This window comes from Pezoporus flaviventris, unplaced genomic scaffold, assembly GCF_033815535.1.
Source record: "Pezoporus flaviventris isolate CSIRO_AGI_PZ_B2104156 unplaced genomic scaffold, CSIRO_AGI_Pfla_v1 ptg000015l, whole genome shotgun sequence".
In the NCBI taxonomy this organism is placed as follows: domain Eukaryota; kingdom Metazoa; phylum Chordata; class Aves; order Psittaciformes; family Psittacidae; genus Pezoporus; species Pezoporus flaviventris.
Genome location: NW_026892563.1, coordinates 43,220,149 through 43,240,152, shown reverse-complemented (window position 1 = coordinate 43,240,152; position 20,004 = coordinate 43,220,149). Strand labels below are relative to the sequence as shown.

The 20,004-nt window shown below is 43.1% G+C and overlaps 1 protein-coding gene across 2 annotated transcripts in view; it reads left to right on the top strand.

Annotated features, from left to right (window-relative positions):
* The first annotated feature begins 7,310 nt into the window (after positions 1-7,310).
* The window catches only part of EPHA3 (EPH receptor A3), a 216,701-nt gene continuing 204,007 nt past the window's right edge, over positions 7,311-20,004 (top strand). For both annotated transcript variants that reach the window (XM_061454341.1, XM_061454339.1), the window contains exon 1: positions 7,311-7,788. In XM_061454341.1, the coding sequence (XP_061310325.1) occupies positions 7,326-7,788 (463 nt within the window). In that variant the 5' untranslated portion in view covers positions 7,311-7,325. The remainder of the gene's footprint in view (positions 7,789-20,004) is intronic.

Sequence of the window (20,004 nt, the reverse complement as noted above, 5' to 3'; positions counted from 1 at the left end):
TTTATGCAAATGTTTAAGCTAACAGGCCCATTAAATCTTGGATTGCCTGTATAATGAAAAAGAACACTGATGATTAAAGGTGTTTTAAAGATTGATGGATAAACCAAATCTGATACTGCAGTGGGAAATGCCATTTTTCTTCACGTTCAAGAAAACAAGAAATCTTTGTAATAACCCTTTCCTGACGTAGATAACACATCTGTAGTACAGAATATGAAATGCTTGCATTTGTCCTGCTAGTTAGTGGGCTTCCTGAGTTAGAAAGGCTGAGGAGCTCTTATCCTTCAATACAGAGCTGCAGTTGGCTACAGGACTGAGGAGGAAGTTATGTCAGAAAAATATCCTATGTAATGCATGAGAATTGTTTGTCCAAAATTTGACAGACTGTCGTGCTATGGGTCATTTATTTCCTCTTGGGCTGGGAGAATACAAATGACATTAGTACTGACTAATACTGATTATTTATTGCATGTGTTTTATAATTGTTATAACAGCAATATTAAAAAGAATAATATTTAGGTAATGTTATCTTAGTCGTTAGCAGAAACTGCAATTCTTCATGGCCCAAGTGGCCATAGAGGATTAATACAAAGCTACCTCATCCGTTCTGGCAAAGTGATTAACTCATTATAAACAAGAAGAAACCACTGGAAGACTTCAGCACACCCAGAGCCAGCTGGGATGATGTGTCAGGAGGATGGGGAGTTTTCACAGCCTGTGGCAGAAGTTGAAGGCATTCAGTACTACAGGTGAGACTGGCGACAATTTGTTCTGCACCCAAATGTTGCTGACTGCAACTGAGGGCAAGTTTGTTTCGGGGGGCTAGGATTAAGAGATTCCCTCAACTCATACGGTCTTACTCTTGCTATATTTTGAATGGAGGATCAGAAATCTGGGAAAATACAGGCATGTACATTTGCTTCCATAAGGGAACTTCTGGAAGACTTTTATACCCTGACAAGGACTTGTTCCGAACTTATATAGCTCTTGATTATCGTATATTATGTTCTCAGTTTCCAAATTAATTAATCTTCCCAAACAGCTGAACTAAGCAGGTTTTGAAGCAAATAGGAGCTCCTCATCTACACGCAGTCATTAGAACTCAGAATAAGTCTTTTGGAAAAGGTTGCCATCTTTTGAGTTCTGATTTTGTACCTGGGGGGGGAGGCACTTAGTTAGGAAGTACTAATTATAAGCACATCATGCAATCAAATACATATCTTGCTATTGTGAGCAGAGGTGTGAAATAATTTCATGCCTTTCTGCAGGTTGTGAAGTTAAGACTTCTAAGATAATGTTGTTTTTGGGCATTTACCAATCCTATTCCGTCCCCACATGCTTCTTTGGGCTGTGAATGAAATTCATGGTGCCAGTTTCAAGAGGGTAAAGAGGAGAACACCCCATCTTTGACTACAGGGCAAGTGGTGAGAGGATTTGAGAAAAAGCAGCAAATAGGCACAAAATAGAAAGGGACCAAATGTGTGTGTGTGTATATATATATATGGGATCTTATGTAATCTTTGCTGTAGCTAAAAAGTATGCAGTAAGATATCAAGTCAATTGTCACATACAAAAGGTTCAGCATGGGCATGAAACTGTTAAGGAGTTTCCACATGCTGTGAGCACTGACGCTTTGAACAATTTGATTATGCTCTTTAAACTTGCAGTTTACAATAACTATTTCTGCAGTTAGCTTTTTAGTTAGCAAAAATAGACGACCCATTTTGCTGTCAATGTGCAGGCTTGGCTCTGCAAAGACAAGGGAACACTTCCAGCCCAGCTCAGCCAGATCACAGAAATACGTCTGTGCACTCTCCAAGTACGTTCTCTAAATTGGATCCTGATCCCCAGTATTAGAAGTACTGCAGCGTTTACTTTAAAACGTGAAAGGTGACTGCCTATTCACTGTCCAGTGCTGCCTGACTATATCTTCTGTAAAGAGGAAAAAGCCACTTATTCGAAATACATAAGAATAATAAAAATAACCCATTTCTTGCTACCTTTTTCTCTCTTTTATTTATGACAAATTTGTTTTGAACATCCATTGGGATCTGCAAGGAGAAAAACTAATCAAACTTGCCATTATGCACCTCGCTGGAGGTCTGCCAGTACCTCCATAACACAGTCTGGTTTTACAGGATTCATGGATTTCTACTGTAAATGCTCAGTCCAAGCTGAGATTTGGCAAGCTTTTTCATGATGTAGTAATACTCTCTCCTGCACATAAATGTTGCTTTTCTCTGAAAACTGGCAGTACTGTTAGTGAAGCTTTTCTTTTATGGCTTCTATAGATTTTTGTTTACAGATAGGTAAATTCAGTCTAAGTGCTCGAAGTGTCACCTTTTTATTGCATGCTTAACAAATGATTCAGCCTTTAAGGGGAGAATTTGCAGTTACACTGCATTTGCATTTTGCATGCTTTTCTGCTGTATTCCATCTCCATAACAAGTAATGCTTTTTGTTTTCATTATGGAACTGGTGTGCAGTGTCTTCATAATTACAATTGCAGCTACGGTGCTGCTCGAAGCTGAATTTTCTTATGCTGCCTAGTTAATCCATTTTTCTGGATTTTAATGTAATTATTGTGTAAGTATTGATTAGCAAGAGCTATAGCTTAGCTTTAAATGAGTTATTTAAAGTAACTTCTCACAGTTCGCTCATCATTTGTTTTTATTGCATCCTGCCTTATGTTCCTCTGCATCCTGCATTTCCTCATCTGCTTGCATTTTCAGGGAAACATTGTACATAAGGGAGACCTTTGGGTTATGTTATAAAACCTTTCCCAAAGAATGCTTAAAACAAGTAAATCTACTGACTTGATGGTTCGTAGGAGGGTTGTTCCTCCTTGGCACCATTTCTAAGTCTGGCCCAGGGCAGACTGCTGCCTTATGATGAATTCAAGCAGCAATGCTTGCGTTTATGATGTTTTGAGCTCAACACTTCAAACAGTTAATCTGAAAAGATATGCAGATATATACACAGGCGTTTATTTGAGGCCTGAATTATCACTGAAAGACTCTGAAAGGCTGCCCCTGGTATGATTTATGTGGAAATGTTGTGTCGACCCAGGTCTCTGTGAAGGGGGAGGGATATCAACACCACAGACAAGAACCTTCATAAATAAGTACCAGAAATTGAGGAGGAAATGTTCTCACGCCTCCAAACAATCCCATCGAGTAGCAGGCGAAGCGTCTACCGATGGGAAGCATTGCTCTGCCGTGCACGCTGCCTCCTCCCTGAATAAATGGGGGATTGTCCAGCCACCTTTCTTTATGAGTAGTGAACCTATCATTAATTCTTTCTGTTTGTTTTAAGGGCGATATTTTATCTTTAAGTCTCTAAGATTAGAAGTTTCGTGTCATTCGATTAATTAAACAATGCCACTCCAGAGCCGTAAACATTAAAAAGCCTTCTTGGAAGCAGGCTGTGGCCCAGTCCATTGGATAAATTGATTGATTACTTCTGTGGCTGTTCCTAATAATCTGTAACATTTTTTCATTAGGCAGAAAGTTGTTTTCCTATTTAGCATGCAAACGTGAGATCTGGAGCATTCTGCCCATGTGTTATGATTTCTTTTTTCCATTATGCAATCACAGAATGTGTCACTTCCCTGTTTACAAAAGAAAAATGTAAGAGATAAAATTTGTGTTTAGTAAGGATTTTGATCTTCAATATATTAAAGAAATTAAAGTCCACGGTTGGCAGAAAATCATAAATCATGGTTATGGGTTTCTCTAGAATGATTTTATGGATGCTAGGGCAAAGATATTACCATGTGCACTCGGGTTATATGGAAATGCCACTAGAGGCTATTTGCTTTCTTCAAAGGTGTCCTTTAAGCTCACACAAAATTACTCTAAACAGAGTAAACATACAATTTGCACTAAACTAACACAATGCATTCCAGGTTACACGCCACAGAGAGAAAAAAGACAGTGAAAAACTTGTAGTGAATTTTGTCTTTCTTTCTGCTTTCTCCCAGAACCTGCAGTTCTCCAAAAAGCATTCCTTATTTCAATGTGCTCCAAATATTTCTGCTATTCTTTTTTAGCTGGAGAGCTCAAGGTTCGATACTCAAAATTGAGTTACATGAATTGTGCTGTTTAATATTCTTTTCTGCCCAAATGAGATGAGTTCTCTGGTGAGAAGATCTTTATGAATTCAGCTATGACTCACCTCAAAGTATTTATCAAAAGTAATGTTTCTCAAATCTGGAGAACAAATTCTGTGTAGTTCAGCTTTAGTGTCGGGATGTATTATCCATGCTGCCCTCTGCTATGACGCTTTCTAACAGCTATCCACAATAAGACATGAAAATCTGATCTTTTGTTTGCTTCTAGGAGGTGCATTTCTAATGCTCACAAGGAGAAGGCTGATGGATGGTGAAATTAACCCAAAATACGTATGCGTGCATGTATGTGTACATGTGCACAAGCTGTCAGGAGGTAGACTTGGGAATTCACAATCTGTTGTTTACCTTGCACATCTGAAGATGTTCCTCCTCTTCCTTCTTCTATTTCCTTTACCATTTTAAACAAAATCTTTACCTGGTAACCCCATCGCTATCTTGGAAAACGTTACATAGATATTTGTAATATCCACCTTTATTTCTTTCCTTACAATCAACCACCATGAAGGAGCTCCTGGTGACATTACTACTTTGCGCACAATCGCTTGCAACATGCATTGCCTTTTCCATTATGTTTTCTTACCAGCTCTTTTCCATCAGTTTTGCCTACCATAATTTTCTCCCCCTCCACCTCACCCCCCCCCCCCTTTTTTTATTTAGCTTGGATTTGTACCTGTAGAAAATGGCATCAGGAATTTGTAGCTACAAAAAAATGACACCACAGCAGAAGACTGAAGTGGATGCTCTCAGACGTGGGCTTTGCGGGTTAGTTGTAAGAGCAATCCCAAACTTAGAGATGTAGGCTTGGGAGGAATTCAAAGCAGCTACCTTGCTGATGTGGTACCATGCCCAGTCTGGAGGGATGCTGGTCAGTCCAAGCTTCGGGGCGCGATACAGGGCAGGGTAGTGTTGGGGGGATGCTGGGTGTGGGTCAGGCTCTGGCTGCCACCCCTGATTCCTTGGAGGAGCTCTTTTCCTCCCTGGCAGGTGAGGTTGTGTGGCACACATCCTGTGACCACCAGCCATATGCCAACATTAATACACGGCTCAGAGGTGCAGGGGGATGATGTGTGCTGGTGGAAGGAGAGGGCTGTGCTCCTGCCTTTGGCAAAGTGCTGTGCCCTGCTTGTGATCAGGAACCACTTCTTGTGGACCCTAGGGAGTTGCCTTTCCCACCTCTAAGTCTTATGGGTTGTGAACGCTCCTCCTTTACAGAATAGCATGGGAAGGGAAATGCTGAACACTGCAGCTCTTCCCAGGAGGAGAAAAAACAAGTCTGGCAGTTGAATGTGGTTGCCTCTCCTATTTCTCTTTTCCTTCAGCTAATCAGTGTTGTGTGGTAAAAGCGTGATGGGTGCTCAGCCTCCCACTCCCACAGGGGGAGAAGAGCAGAATCAGGTGCTGCAGCTGGAAGGTGCAGATGTTTTATACACACACAGCTTGAAGAGTGAGAGCCAAAAACTTCCTTCTTTGCTTCTTTGGAAATATGTTTTCCCACTACCTGAAGAACAGAAGTTAGTGTATTTGTCTGGACTTTTTGCTGTGGAAAAGCACCTTTGTCAAATAAATACGAAGGTATAATGAAATGAGCCTTCAGAAAGACAAAGGAGGACAGGAAATCCTCTTCTCTGAGCCATACACCATTAATCGTATGGCCTCTGCCCCTGGGCATCTCTCTGTCTCCTACTGGAAGTCTGGCCAGAGAGGAAACAGATAGGGTAGATGCTAAATACAAGTGTAAGTGAAAGGAAGGGTTGAAGATGTGAAACAACAGAGTTGATTATAGAGTTGATGAGAAGGAAAGGAGAAGGACAGTAATGCACTTGTCCTCAACTGCAGCTCCTTGAAACAAGTACCTGACTAGGACTGACTTCTCATGGCCTTATCCCTCCTTTGGTTTAGCTTAGGCACACTTCCAGCCCCTTTAGCACGATGTTAACCTGGCAGAGCTAAACTGGATAGTTAGGGGTATGCCAGTATTGTGCAGGGGAGATGTTGGCACAGGCCCTGACTTGCAACCAGCCCAGCACCTCCTCTTCTTCTGCTAGGCAGCAGGAAAGCTGCACCATTGCAAAGCGAATTGGCAGTACCATGTTGCATAGCTGCCCCCCAGGCAGCATTGCTGCTGATAAACTTGGAGCTCATATGCTGCAGGCAGCGCTTCTTAGCTGTCCTGCTGACAGTGGTGCGCTGAGGACACATAGGGCAATTCTTTTATACCCATCAAGAGGAAGGTTGTTCGGGTGTTTAACTGACTGGCTTGTGAAATGTGGGATTTCAGTTTCATGCGGTATCAAAGATTTTTGATGTTATTCCTGCACTGCAGTTGCACTGCTGCTGCTGAAAGCCCCTTTCCTCGCAGCCTGTGTCTTGCTGGCTGTGCAGACAGCATACTCATTCAGAGCAATACCTTGTCCTGCGTGGATGCATAACTTTGGTTTGAAGTATTTATTTGACCTCAGTATTATTCACATGTTTCCCCATTTCCACAGAACCGCACTGGGTGGCTCTGGAGACCTGAGATGAGTCACTTGGGAGGGAAGATGTCCATATTCTGAAGAAACGATACACAGAAGGAGAAGCTTGGGAAGTGCTGCTCTACAGTGATTCCCCTTGGGAGTGGTGGAATAGCGGTACTGCATGCCTGCTGCTCTGCCCTCTGCTCTGACAGGTACTCTAGGGCCTGTGATGGGCTAAAGGTGGAGGCGAGGTGCCCTCATGCAGGCAGTGTTTCTAAAACACACATTACATAGTAACTTCTAGAGTAAAGCTGCACATCCCTACAGTTAGCAGCGTCTGGGGGGAAGCCGCTAGTACTGCCACGGCTCCAGTTTGCTTTGGTGATGTGGAAGTCAGTCTGTTATGTGGGGTTAGCGTTCTGGTCCCGCCTGAAGCAGGCTAGAGTCACTGTGGGCAGCAAAGGGATGAGTGATGTAACTGGCATTTCTCTAGCCAGCCTGCTATGGCTGCACTCAGAAACTCTGACGGCTTTACCGCTACTTTGCAGCTGCATTTCAGCCTAGGAAAGACCGGTAATTGGACACGATCGGATTGTAGCTGACTGAAACACCCAACCGAGGCTTCCGAGTTGTGTGACTTCAGTCATCCCGGACCGCAGAGACCCTGCTACGTGACGCATGTGACCGGGCATCTCTCCGGGCTCGGGGCAGGCTCTGCGCTTTGCCCCCGGTCCGGGATGCGGCACCCGCCCCTCGGGGCGCGCCGAGGGGTCCCGGTACCCGGGCGGCGGCGACCTCCGAGCGCGCAAGTCCCGCGGAGGGCCCGCTCGGGAGCGCCCCCCCGCTCTGCTCCCCGCGGGCGGGCAGGTGGGCGGGGCGGCGCTAGGGCCCGGGGCGGCGCGGCGGCGGCGGCGGCGGGGCCGGGCGGGGGTGGCCCCTCCCGGGCGCAGCGCGAAGGCGGGCGCGGGGCATGGTCCCGGTCCCGGTCCCAGTCCCAGTCCCGGCGGCGCGGAGCGGGCGCGGAGCGGTGGCATGCGGCGCGGAGACATGCGGCTCTGCCTGCGCGCTGCCCCGCCGACATGGACCGCCGCCGCCTGCCGCTGCTGCTGCCGCCGCCGCTGCTGCTGCTCTGCGCTGCCCTCGGCGCCGCCGCCGCCGCTGCCACCGCCGGGCGTCTGAGCGCCCGCCCCGGCAACGAAGGTGAGCCGCGACCAGGCCGGGTCCCGCCGGCGCGGGCGGGCGGGCGGGCGGGCGGGCGGATGGGCGGGGAGGGGAGCACTTCGCGCTCTATTTTCCTCCCTTTCCTATTTATTTTTCCATTTTATTTTATTTTATTTTATTTTATTTTATTTTATTTTATTTTATTTTATTTTATTTTATTTTATTTTATTATTTGATTTTGTTTAATTTCATTTTTATTTTCTTTTTTTCCTTGTTCCTTTATTTTTCCCCTCTCCCATTCCTGTGGACCCTGGCGGCAGCGGCCTTTCGCCCCGGGACCGCAGCCTTCTCTCCCCGGAGCCGCCTTTGCTCTCTAGCTGCGCGGCCGCGGCCCCGCTCACAGCCGCGCAAGGGCGGCCGCCGCCCGGTGCCAGGAGGGGAAGCGGCGGCGGTGGAGTGGAAGGGAGGGTGAAGCGGTCGCCCTGGCCACCCCCGAGGAAAGTTGGCTTGGGAAGGGGCCGCAGGACAGCCCGAGCCGGCTCCGTGCCTTTGCCCGCGGCGGGGCGATGCGCGGGGAAGGGCAGGGGGGGCTTCGGGGCCCTGGAGCGACCGCTGCCCCCCGCCAGCCCTTGGCAGGTGCCCGGCGGCCCCGGGGCTGGCCCTGCAGGGCGAGGAGGAGCCGCCTCTCCGCTGGCCTCGAATAGCGAGCGGACCGCTGTTAGGTGGCAGCGGTAGGAGCCGGATTGGCTTGGTGATTAACAGAAGTAAGCTGTAAAAGCTAATGGGCATCTCCCGACTCCCTCCTTGCAGCGGTCACCGCGCCGTTAGCCCGCTCGGATGTGCGAGCGGTTTCATCAGTCGTCCTGTGTTTCAAAACTTTTAATTAATCCAAGAAATACCCTTGCTCCCCTGTAAAACTCCTGTTTGGGTCCGTAGTGGTTCCGATTCCGGCTTTTTTAACGTGTTAAAATGATGTGTGTGTGTATGTGAATGTGTGTAAATGTTCAAAACAAAGCGGGAGTGATTGGTGCTCCTTTGCTATGGTAATTTTGAAGATGACATGTTAGGTGTCAGGAAAAAATGTTGACCACCAGAGGCTTTAGAAAAGTAATTGAAATACTTTAAAAATAAGATAAAACTGCCTTTTCCTTCTTAATAAAATAAAAAATACAGCTTTTGCTCATTTGAGCAGTGGAGGCAGTCAGCATGGCCAGGATGTCCAGTGTAATCGTCTTTAGGGATAAAATCTAGAGGCCAAAGGTTGTGAAGAACTTCTCATGTCAAACCACCATGTAAAACTTGCACCTGCTTGAGCGGTAGTGTTTGTGCAGAGAAGTAGATATCAAAGCCGTCGGAGCAATCATTTCTCCTCTATAAATAATGCTGACATGCTTATTGATAGTCTCGGGGCTTGTGGGATAAGGCTGTGAGATAACGACTTTAAATGATTTCTGGAAGGAGAAAGGAGTGTAGTGCAAAACAAATAAGGGAAGATTCAAACTTTACAAACCCTGGGTACTCTGAAATCAGTTGGTTTTATTGCTAGGAAGGAAGCTATGGTGCCATCCTACCAGAAAAAAAAAATATATTATCTGTCTGTATGTTTTGTGTAAATTTGTTTTGCGTGGACAGTGCTTTATAGGCTGTTTAAAGAATGTGCTTTTAATTGTCAGTCACTTTGAAGCCTCTAGATAGATGCTGTTTTGTAAATATTGCCCTGTTTCAGAAATGACTTCCAGAAATGAAAACAGGAGTGTTAGTAGGGGTTATTCTTATCTTAGTACTAAAAGCTTTTGGGGAATGTATGTAGTTGTCAGTCAGTGGAACAGCTCTGCCTCCATGGAAGTGGTAGCCAGGCACAGTGTGTAAACTGAGATTAATTATGCCAAAAAGATACCGGAGCATTCCAGTTTGCCACAGAACCCACTTTTCTGTTTCTTTGTTTAAAATGCCTGAGAGCGAGAGTTGAGAAAGGAGGAAGAAAATCATCATGCAGAATGTGCACGAAGCATACATACTTGTCCGAGGCAGCGTTGAGCTGGTACTGCATCTGTTCTCTCTTTTCAGTTTCAAGAACTTGTGCGATACGGGCACCGTTTTCAAATGTGAAAACGACAGCATAAATGCAGTTATGGGACACTAACCCGCTCTTGCATGCTTCCTTTTTGCAGTATGTATTTTGCTGTTCTTTACAAAACAAAGAACACTGACAGTTTCTTTTAACAATGAGACCAACTTTTAAGGACTTCTCCTCTCCCCCCCACACACACACTTAGGAAGGCTCAGTAATTCTTTTACCACTTTACAGCACATTTAGGCTGATCCTGTGAGTTTAGAAATCTGAATTATAATTTGCTGCCACACGAATTTGAAGGTGAAGCGTTAGCGTGCAGCTTTAAATCGTGTCACAACATCGTGCTTTCCACTTTGAAATCATCTTTTCCTCACCACTTCGCTTACTTCCCTGCTGTCATTACCACAGATTTCCTCCCAAAACTGGAGAGAGATGTTTCTTCGCTTCTGTGGGGTAGCTAGAAAAGTTTTCTTATTCCACCACTGCAAAGGAAAAAGATATGCTTTGGACAGAGATTGATAATACAGGCATATAGATAGAAACATACACTTTTTTCCCCTACGCTTTGTATTAGAGCTACTGTTGAAATTCTCCTCAAATGACTGTTTTAGCAATGGATGGAACTGATTTTTGATCTGTTTATATAGCTTTGGCTAACTTCTGGGAGCCATGAATGTTGCCGTATGCACGTTACAAGAGTATGTTCAGAGCTACCAGTGATTTTTCCTGCATTTATATAACTTGAAGGGATTATTTATATTTTTTAATTTCAACTTCGGATAACATTTAGAATTAATGTTAAAGCTGATGACTGCCTCAGTTAGGACTGATAGCGCAATGGGAATGGGTAGGATGAAGGGAGGAAAGGATGAAAGAAAGGCTGAAGGCAAGTTGTTGGGGTGGTTTTTTTCCCCCTTTTTCTTGGAGTGCTTGAGTTTTTGTTCATTTGCTTCATCCCAGAGATGTTTTATTTGGAGTTTTTTCTTGACAAAACGGAACGTTTTCCACTGATTTTGTTTTTAACTCCCTTCGGTGCTCGTCACGAAGCTGCATGCGTTTTACCTACGTAATCACAGGAGCTCAAGAAGCTTCTCTAAAGTTTAGGTTTATCTGTGTGCAGTGGTTAGGTGCGTGCCATTTTCTGCGAGGCAGGAAAACGTCAGGAAGATTTAACATCTAACTTTTCCAGTTTGAAGTTGCAAACTGAGCCCTGTAGGCGCATATAAACCACGTTCCGCTCTTCCATTCTGTTGGATGTTTTCCGCTTTGGGAGGGCTGTGGGTTTTTACTTAAAAGGATGCAATTTCTTTCTGAATAATTCCGAAGATATCAAGAAATCGGATGAGCTATAAAATTATGTCATTTAATAATTTTTCCTCCATCTCTTTTGTAACTATAGTGCCTGCCTGAGGGTACCAGCAACCTTAATTTCACTGTTTTATAACCCACAACAGTTAACACTTGACCTAGGTCATTAACAGGATTATCAGCAAATTTGTTTAAGCTTTTACTGACAACCTGAATTGCTGCAATAATATTTTGCCTGTGCAGGCAGGAAACTTCTTGTAACCTCTCAATCTAGCATAAAATTAATTTCTTGTGAACACAGCTACCAAAAGATCAATATGGTAAATATGCTTACAGTACCTGGTTTCAAATAGTGTCTGTTTTGGTGTACAGTAAGAAGGTTCCAATTAGCCTCTCTTTTCAGTCTGTACTATATTTGGGAGTGCAGTTTCATCTTTGATTCATTGATTACAACCTTAGAATTTGATGTAACTACAGTTATAAATGCATCATTTTATCTGGGCTGGTCTTTATTAATACTTAAAGTCGCTAAAGATGACTTACTGTGCCTTTGGAGTAATGACAGCTCTTGGCACGGCTTTGAAAAATGCGGTGTTTGCATGTGGAGCAAAATGCCTGCCCAACTTCTGCAGGTAATCTTGGAAAGGCAGGCAAGACTGGGAGCTCCTCGCTGGAATCAAAAGGGATTGAACAGGGAAATGCCTGTTACAAACCTCGCCTCACTGTATGTCGGGTATCGTTAGATCAGCATAAGTCTTCATTAATCGCGATGCAATTCCTGCTGGTGCCTTTAGCTTGCTCTGGAGTGTTTAGCTGTAAAAGTAGTTAAAAGTAGGTTCAGAAATCTTAATTTTAAAATCTAATTTTAGAAAGCTCAGAGTCTTGGGGGTCTAAAAGGCTGTTTTTCATACAGCTGTGTCTTATTCAGAGCTTCTGGGCTTAGCCCTGACCTGTGCGATTAGACAAATAATGAGCATGCTTTAACATTCACACCGTGGTGTTCTTAAAATGCTGCTCAATAGGGGAAGTAACTTGGGTAAATTCCCCCTTGTCTGTCGACATTTTTGATAGCAGGTGAAGCACACGGGATGATTCATTTTGTTTTCTGTTTGTCACTGAACTTTGTCCTTACTTACTACTGATTTCAGTATCGTATATTAAGAAAAATCACTATGTTGTATATAGCAAACTGAAGGCAGATGTTTAAAATATAAAGAGATCCAAATTGGACACAGCGATTAATTCTCACTGCAGTTAATTTGGATACAACATATTTGCTACCCCACAAAGCAGTCAGGGTGTAGAAATAGGTTGGAACTCTTCAGTACTCTCAGCCTCAGGAAATGAGGCTTCAGAGGCAGTACCAGGAGGGAAAGCATTAAACAGATAATAAGCGCACTAAGTTTAACGCTTGTTTACATGAAATCTTTTCAAATCAGGAGTGCATTCTGATTGAACTTAAATTTTTAATTCCCATCTGGGAAGATGCACAAATTAGGTTTTATTTGTTTTTAGTAAATTGCTATTAGTGTACTTGCAAGTTCTCAAACAGAATCAAAAGTAAGTTTTCCTCTAGGCGCATATGTAATGGCCCTTGTTCTTGTAATCCCCACTTGATGAAAGTTTAGAAATACGGATGCAGGTGCTCGTTTTCTTGTTTTCGGAGCTCTGGATTTTATCACCAGTGAGGGTCACTACAGAGCTGTTACCGAATACAGCAGTGCTGTTTGTGGATTTTTATTGTACAGAGCCTGAGTTAGTTTCATACGGTACCTGTAATTCATGTAGGTACCACTCTTTTGCAGCTGCTCTTTGATTTTTCTGTTTTATAAAGAAAAAAGAAAATAAAAAGAAAGAAGAAAATAACTGCAGATATAATCATGTCCTTGCTTTTGTTGAAGTTCAGTGCTCTACACAGTGGAGCTGTTACTGAAACACAGACGAGTCACTGTGGTACCTTAAGGTGCAAAATTGACTGGACTTGTCCAATGGTGTTAGATGAAACTTCAGAGGTGGGTCAGGGGGCTCTCACTAACCCATTGCCTTTCTAAAAGATCATTCCAGCAGCGAAAGAGTTGTGTTTTCTGGAGTGAGATGTAGGGGTTTTAATTTGTAACATTTTCGTTCTTACAAAAATGTGGTGTTCAATCTGTTGAAGCGTTGTTGAAAATGGTTGAGAATATATTTTTGAGGAAAAGACTTGCAGAAAGATATTACACAGTGAAATGGAAGGATTTTTTCTTTGCGAATGTATGTGACTACTGCTAAGCGATCCATTTTCCTAGCAATTAACTGCTGTGGTGTGTTCCTTCTTATTTCCATAAGCACTTTAAAGCAGTAGCTTTTTGTTTTTGATATATTTAAGCTCTTCTAAACAAGAATTAAGAGAAAATAGTTTAATTTGGAAGATTAGATAGGAACTCCCAGCGGTGTAATTTTGGAAACAAAATGTGGCAGTAATTTGCTACATTAGGATTGTATTCCCCACCAGTAGTCTCGAGCTTCTTAGTTTCTTAAGTGTTTGATAAATCCTAGCACAATTACTTTGTTTTTCAGTGTGAAAAAGATTCCGTCTTACTTTCTGCAGTGAATGAATGACAGAAATAAAGATACAGCAAGAAAGATAATCCTGCCTGAAAGAAGTCTTGGGACGGTGACAGAAAAGTCCCAGTCTGTGAGAGTGACGGGTAGCCTGAATGAAACACCGGCATGCAAAGCCTTACATTTGCAGAGGTGTTATTAAACCAGACACACTGTAAGCAGAAACGTTAGTGCCACGCTCCTTTTTTTTTTCTCATTAAACTACTATGTCCTGCTGTTTCAGGCAAAATATGGAGGAAAATCCCATTAATCTGCTGGAAAAATATTGATGAAAGAAGAATAGCAGACCAAATGAACAGTGGTTGAAACTTGCTAGCAATTAAGCGAACAATAGGATGAATGTTAAGGTTCGGTTGGGGCAGTTTAGTGTAATAAGGTGTGGGAACGGTGCTTTCTTTTTGTTTCCAGCTGGTTTCTCATACCGATCTTATATCTGTGTGTGGATGGAAAGGTTTGCATTGCGTTGGTCTCTGTTTTGTTCGTTGTTGTTTTACATAACAATTAAAGCATAGCTGCCTTGCACAAGAGGTCAATAATTAATACCTAAAACTTCTAAATTGGTGCCTGAGAAAGGAAATTTTTGGAGAAAATCTGGAATGACAACTTACCATTTAAATAGATAATAATTAAAGCACAAAAGTATGTTTTGTTCTACAGTAGGCTTCCCACAAACTTTGTGCTGTAACAAATAGCTGTGAGTGATGCTGGGTTGCTTGATTTAGTTGTTGAGAAGCTAGAAGGCAGCTAGAGGGCTTTTGCTGGGGTTGACTTTTTAGAGGGGCAAGGCTTTTTGAGAGATCTCTTGGAGGGGGAGAGAAGGGTTAAAGGAAAAGGATAGATAGGCAGAGATTAAGCGAAAGTTGGACCTGTATCTGATTAAAAATCAGACCAAACCCCAGCCTTCCTCCCATTAATGACAGCGTTAGGAGCCCAGAATTCAGTGCTGACGATGATCTGAACAGTGAGCAAAGCACAAATGAAGAAATTCCTTGCCTCCCTGAAAGTCTGAGCTTTGTTTACATTAGTAAGCTTCATGACTATGATTTACCAGTGGTGAATTTCCACAGACGCTGCAGTTAGGACGGGGTAGAGGCATTTTTACCATTCCAGTTAATCTTTCCCTAACAGTGCTTTCTTATTAAAAAGGAAAACCTCTTATTAAAACAGGAAAGTCTTTCATGCCCATGCTTTTCCTTCTGTCCCTTCCCTCCCCAAAAATCAACATTTAGCCATCAAGAGTAGAAGGCGAAGATGGTCTTTTCTTTATCTGACCTGGAGGGCCTCATGTCCATTTTGTCTTACTGAATGCTGTGTACTGGGGGGGTTGGGCTTTGATCCTGTTGATTCCCAGGAAGAAAAGACGCAGGAAAAGAATTATATGTTTAATGGCATTGCTTTTTCCATGGTTAGTCGGTTGTGTGTGGATCCTGAAAGCTGGGCAGAGAGCATTTGGGAAATTGAAGCCGAAGTTTTCCATGCTAACCAAGGAGAGCCATTCTGGAGAAGAGGCATGAGGAACATGCTTAGTTTGTAGACCATAGCAGAAACCTGAGCCATTTGTGAGAAGGTAATGGAAGTTAGAGGAATAAACCAGAAGACAGGGGTCTGAAAAACTGGCTTGTGGCTAGACGGGGATAGAAGAGTCATTGAGGCATTTACCTTTGTTATAAATATTTGTATTTCTCACATATGGAAATAGTGAAAAAAGATGTTAGTGGGGTTTTGGTTGCAAAGGCAGCAAATGAAGTCAGGGGCAATTCCATTTTTCATGTGGATAGCTCAGCACACATGTTCTGCATTAATTACCTCCATAAATTCTGTTAACCTGGCAAACAATGAAAATATCATGTTGGTGACATCACTGTATTGGAAAATAAAACTGGTTTTAGCATCTTGATTTTCTCAACATGACATTTGAGGCGATATCTTATGCGATTGGCATTTTACTCCCCCAGTTTGCATCAGGATGTTTAATCGTTTATTTACTATGGGTTTATCTATGGAATAGTTGTGTAAGGACACAAGTGTTTCATAGCCCATGCAAGCTGGAGCCCTTGATTCATGGGAATAGAGAAGAAAAGCTTGAGCTGTCAGGGCACACCTGAGAAGGCCTCTTTCCAAATGTAGCACTTCAGGAATCTCTTGTTTTTTTTTGTTACAACTCGCCACTTCTGTGTTTCAAACTGAAAAGCACCAAAAAACCCACGACAAAACCCCCCAAACGCAGCCAAACCCAACACAACCACATTCACGGGCAAGGGTTTGTGTTTTTCTGTGCCCCATGCACAGAGGAATTTCTTAGAAGCATTGTTTTTCCTCCTGCGTTGCGGCACGCTGCCAGCTGATTCACTTGGGGATATTGCAGCCTTTTAAACGAATGAATGGCCGTTTGCTTTACTTATGCTCTGGTCCCAGTCTCAAAAGTTTGTGTCCTCAAAGGAGAGTCGATTGCTTGCTGCAGGACCTTGAATATGCTTGAACTGCAGTAAAATTTGTGGGAATTTAGGAACTTCTCATCATGGGTACTGCGTGTGCCCAGGTGTCTTTTCTGTGACACCTTTTGGTGTCTAGAATGCTAGAAACTGAGCATGTCCTACTAGGTTTTGAATTCTCAGTTTACCTTTAGTGAACTTGGACGCTGCAGTGCACCATTTTTTTCCCTTTTTAAGCTGCTGGGAGCATTCCCAAGGGAGATCTTTGTGCCACTCTGATAGACCCCCAATTCTGCAAAACTAGTGAACGCTGAATATTAGTTTTTTACCAAGGGAGCAGGAATGCAGAAGTAAAAAGTCTCAGTTGTGCAGTGTGATCAAGCCCTTTTGAGAAGTGCTTTAGAGCTTATTAGAATTATTTGAGTTATGTTTGTTGTTGAGTTTTGCCTAGGCATAGGCATGCGGTCCCATTTTATGTGCCTTAGTATTTGCGCACCAAATGGTACTGATGCATCTTGCATGACACTTCTATTCTGGGCTGGTGAAAGACATGGAGTGGCTGTGTTAGGTAACCGAATCTCATGCTTAGGTTCTGGTCTTGTTTTTTTAATTCCCTTTTAACACAGTGGCCCCCACTTTGCATTTACGTGTTTAACATGATGCTTCACTGATGTCAGATTTAATGCTATAATAGTAGAGTAGAAAGAGACTTGCATGATTTGGATCTGAATGCGAGTTCAGTACGGTAATTTGGGTATCTAAGGGTCTATGCGTCTTGTTGGCGCATTGGTCCTGGAAAAGGACCAATTGGAACTGCTTAAAATTAAAAGGAAGAATGCAAAGAAGTGAAAGCAACGCAGTAATTTGGAACCCATTAAGTTAATCCATTTTTAATTTTTATATCCTTGTCTTAATGAAAAGAACTGGCACATATCAACTTACAGGAAATAGCCTAATAAAACCGAAACCTTATTAGGCCCCTTTGATAAACATTGCATTCCAGCCCACCAGTCATATGTTTTTGCATACTTGGAAATTGAGCTTTGTGCCACTTTAACAATATCAAGAGAACTCTCATGTTTCAAACTAATAAAGAAGAAATGAAATCTGTTTTGGCTGTGTTCATCCATGAGAATGGATGGGCGGTTGTCGACAGGTACTCCGAGAAAAAGCAGTGTACAGATTTGTCACCTTACTCCTACAAAAGGAGCTGCTGGTTCATATGTCATCATTGCTGCACAATTGGCTTGCCTTTGTTTCCTCTTTTCAGTAGCTGGAATAACTTCTGCGAGGTGCTAAGTAAGAAGGCTTGAGCATGCCTGCACACCTGTATAGGGTCGAGACAGATTGATGAGAGGGTAAGAGGAAAGCTTTACATACGTTGTTTGGCCTTAGCTATCACTTAGAGTCCCTACACAATAGAATGGGGGTGGTGGGGGGGATGGCACACAGCTTTTGGTGTCACAGGACCACTTCTAAGGTTTCTAGCAACAGTATATTTGTTTTCTGTTCTGCTTTGAAAAGAGTTCTAGTTTTGTCTGCTAAGGAACAGTAGTAGTTCTGCAGTTTTGCTCTCTGAAACCTCTCATGTGAGGCTTTTATTTTGGGGCTTGATTATCATTGTCCTATGGATTCAGGAGACTTAGGATATTGTTGTTCCTTTTCTGCGTGCAGCCTCCGTACTTGGCAAAAAGAGGAAGACTGCTGGAGAACTTCTACTTGGCATTGAGTGCAGGTGATGAGAGCTGGGCTGGCTGGGCTGAGGCACATGTAGAGCTGCTAGTATGGTCTGAGCCACCGTGAAGCGGGCATGGGAGTGCCACTGATCCCTAGCAGTATTGAAATCCATGCTGTGTGCAGCAAGCAGGGAGATGGCTGCTATCCGGTGGTAGAGCCTCCCTGATTGGCTCTGCTTTTGCAATTTACAATCCCTGTATTTTTTTATAGGCATTACTGCATTGCTTATTGCTATCCTGCGTTACCTCCTTCATGGCAGCCTTTTGAGAGAAACTTTCAATAAGGTTCCTCCTTTGGCTGCTGCAGAATTCAGCTGTAGGAGAACAGGAGATATCTATAGTTGGCCTCAGATGCTCTTGGGGACTGTGTTTGAGAAGAGCAAAATCTGAGAGGAAAATAAAACCCTTCCTCTTGAAAAGCTGAGGGTAACTACCATAAAAAGAGAATTTGCCAAATCATCCAAATTGACATAGGAACATTATATGTTCTATAGAAGCAATAATCTATGGTGTAAATTGATGCATATTGCTAGTCTTTTGTCTTTTCATCTAAGATTTGAAGCACAGTCTCTTAATAGTGGAAACAGTAAACTGAACATTTAAATGAAAGTAACAGAGGCTTGGGCTTTCCAGTCTTCTTTTTTGAAGACCCCTGTGTTCAGTGTTGGAGGAACTGTTTTTTAATGCATTTTGGTTTCCCCTTGTTTGTTCATCTCTTGCTCCCACCCTGGTGGAGTTCTTCAGTCAGCAATTTAACCACAGATTGAACATGACAGTTGCCAAATTTGGAATGTTCTGCACAAAATCATATTTGCATTGTACAGTATAAAGGCACAGGCAAGAAGGGTTGAAAGTGCAGACCTCACAGCATTGTGACTCTCAAAGGACTGTAGTCTGGCTTTGAGATGTAGCAGAAATCTCGCTGAGAGATCTTGCATTTGGAGATAAGTTGTGTAGCAAATGGGCCAAACTTACTGGCACTGGGTTGGGTATGCATTACAATGTATGTTGTATTGGCTGGGTTTACTCTGTGTGGCTTACTGACACTTTGCTTCCTAGGGTGGCCCAGGCTGGAGGGGGACAAAGCTGTAAAAGCAGAGCTAGTAGGTGGGGACTTGAGAAGACCTCTCTTACACTAGGGCCATTTTCTTCCAAGCAATAGCATCTTCACTACAACATTTGAGGGGAAATGCAGGATCATAAAATCACAGGAAACTTCATGAACAAGCAGCAGATTAGGCCCCAAGTCTGCTGCTTAGAATGAGGCTTCATTGTTGGACACCCTTCCATTAAGAGAGTATTGCATTATTTAGCATTGTTTCATGAGGTGGTTTCTTATCTACTGATTTTACTTATTTATTTATTTGATGTCCCTTCCCAAAGACTTTGTGGTCTACCTTAGCAGATTTCAGCATGATTTCAGCAACATCAGCATGATAGGTGATCCTGGTTGGCAATTATGATGAATGAACCAAGGTATAACTATGACCTTGCCTGCCTGTCTGTACATGTTGCTTCTAGTCTCAGCCAAGGACACAAAGCTGATCTGCTGCTGCTTTTATTTGACTTTTGTCACTGCTGGGGGAATGGAGAGTTGAGAAGACTCAGATCTGTAATTGTAAGTGGATATAAATCCAGGTGCAAATCCTCTTTGCTGGGCAGAGACCACCATTCGAAAGACGCATGTCAGAGTTTGTGCTGACTCCACTCTGTCCCACCCCAAAACCAAGTTCTGTCTGACTTCCTGCCACAAAATGCTCAGGATTCTATGACACATTTCAGTTATGGGCATTCACCATTTTTTTTTTTCTTTTTGGTTGAGTAGCAAATTTAATTTTCCCCATTTGTTGGCATTTTTTTAATACCTAACTAGCGTGTTTCTAAACTGGTAGTTTGATGCCAACCAGGAAAGGACAGAACGCTGGTGGTTACTTGTTCTTTGGTTTTGGTGGGGTGTTTTTAACTTTTAACTGGGAGTGTTAATTAGTTGAAGAAAAGAATGTTTTCTGTGTTAGACCTCATTGCCTACTGCTCTGTATTTTCTTTGTAAAATATATGATATGGAACTGCTGTCAAGTGTGAGGTTGTTTCTAGGCGGCTCTTG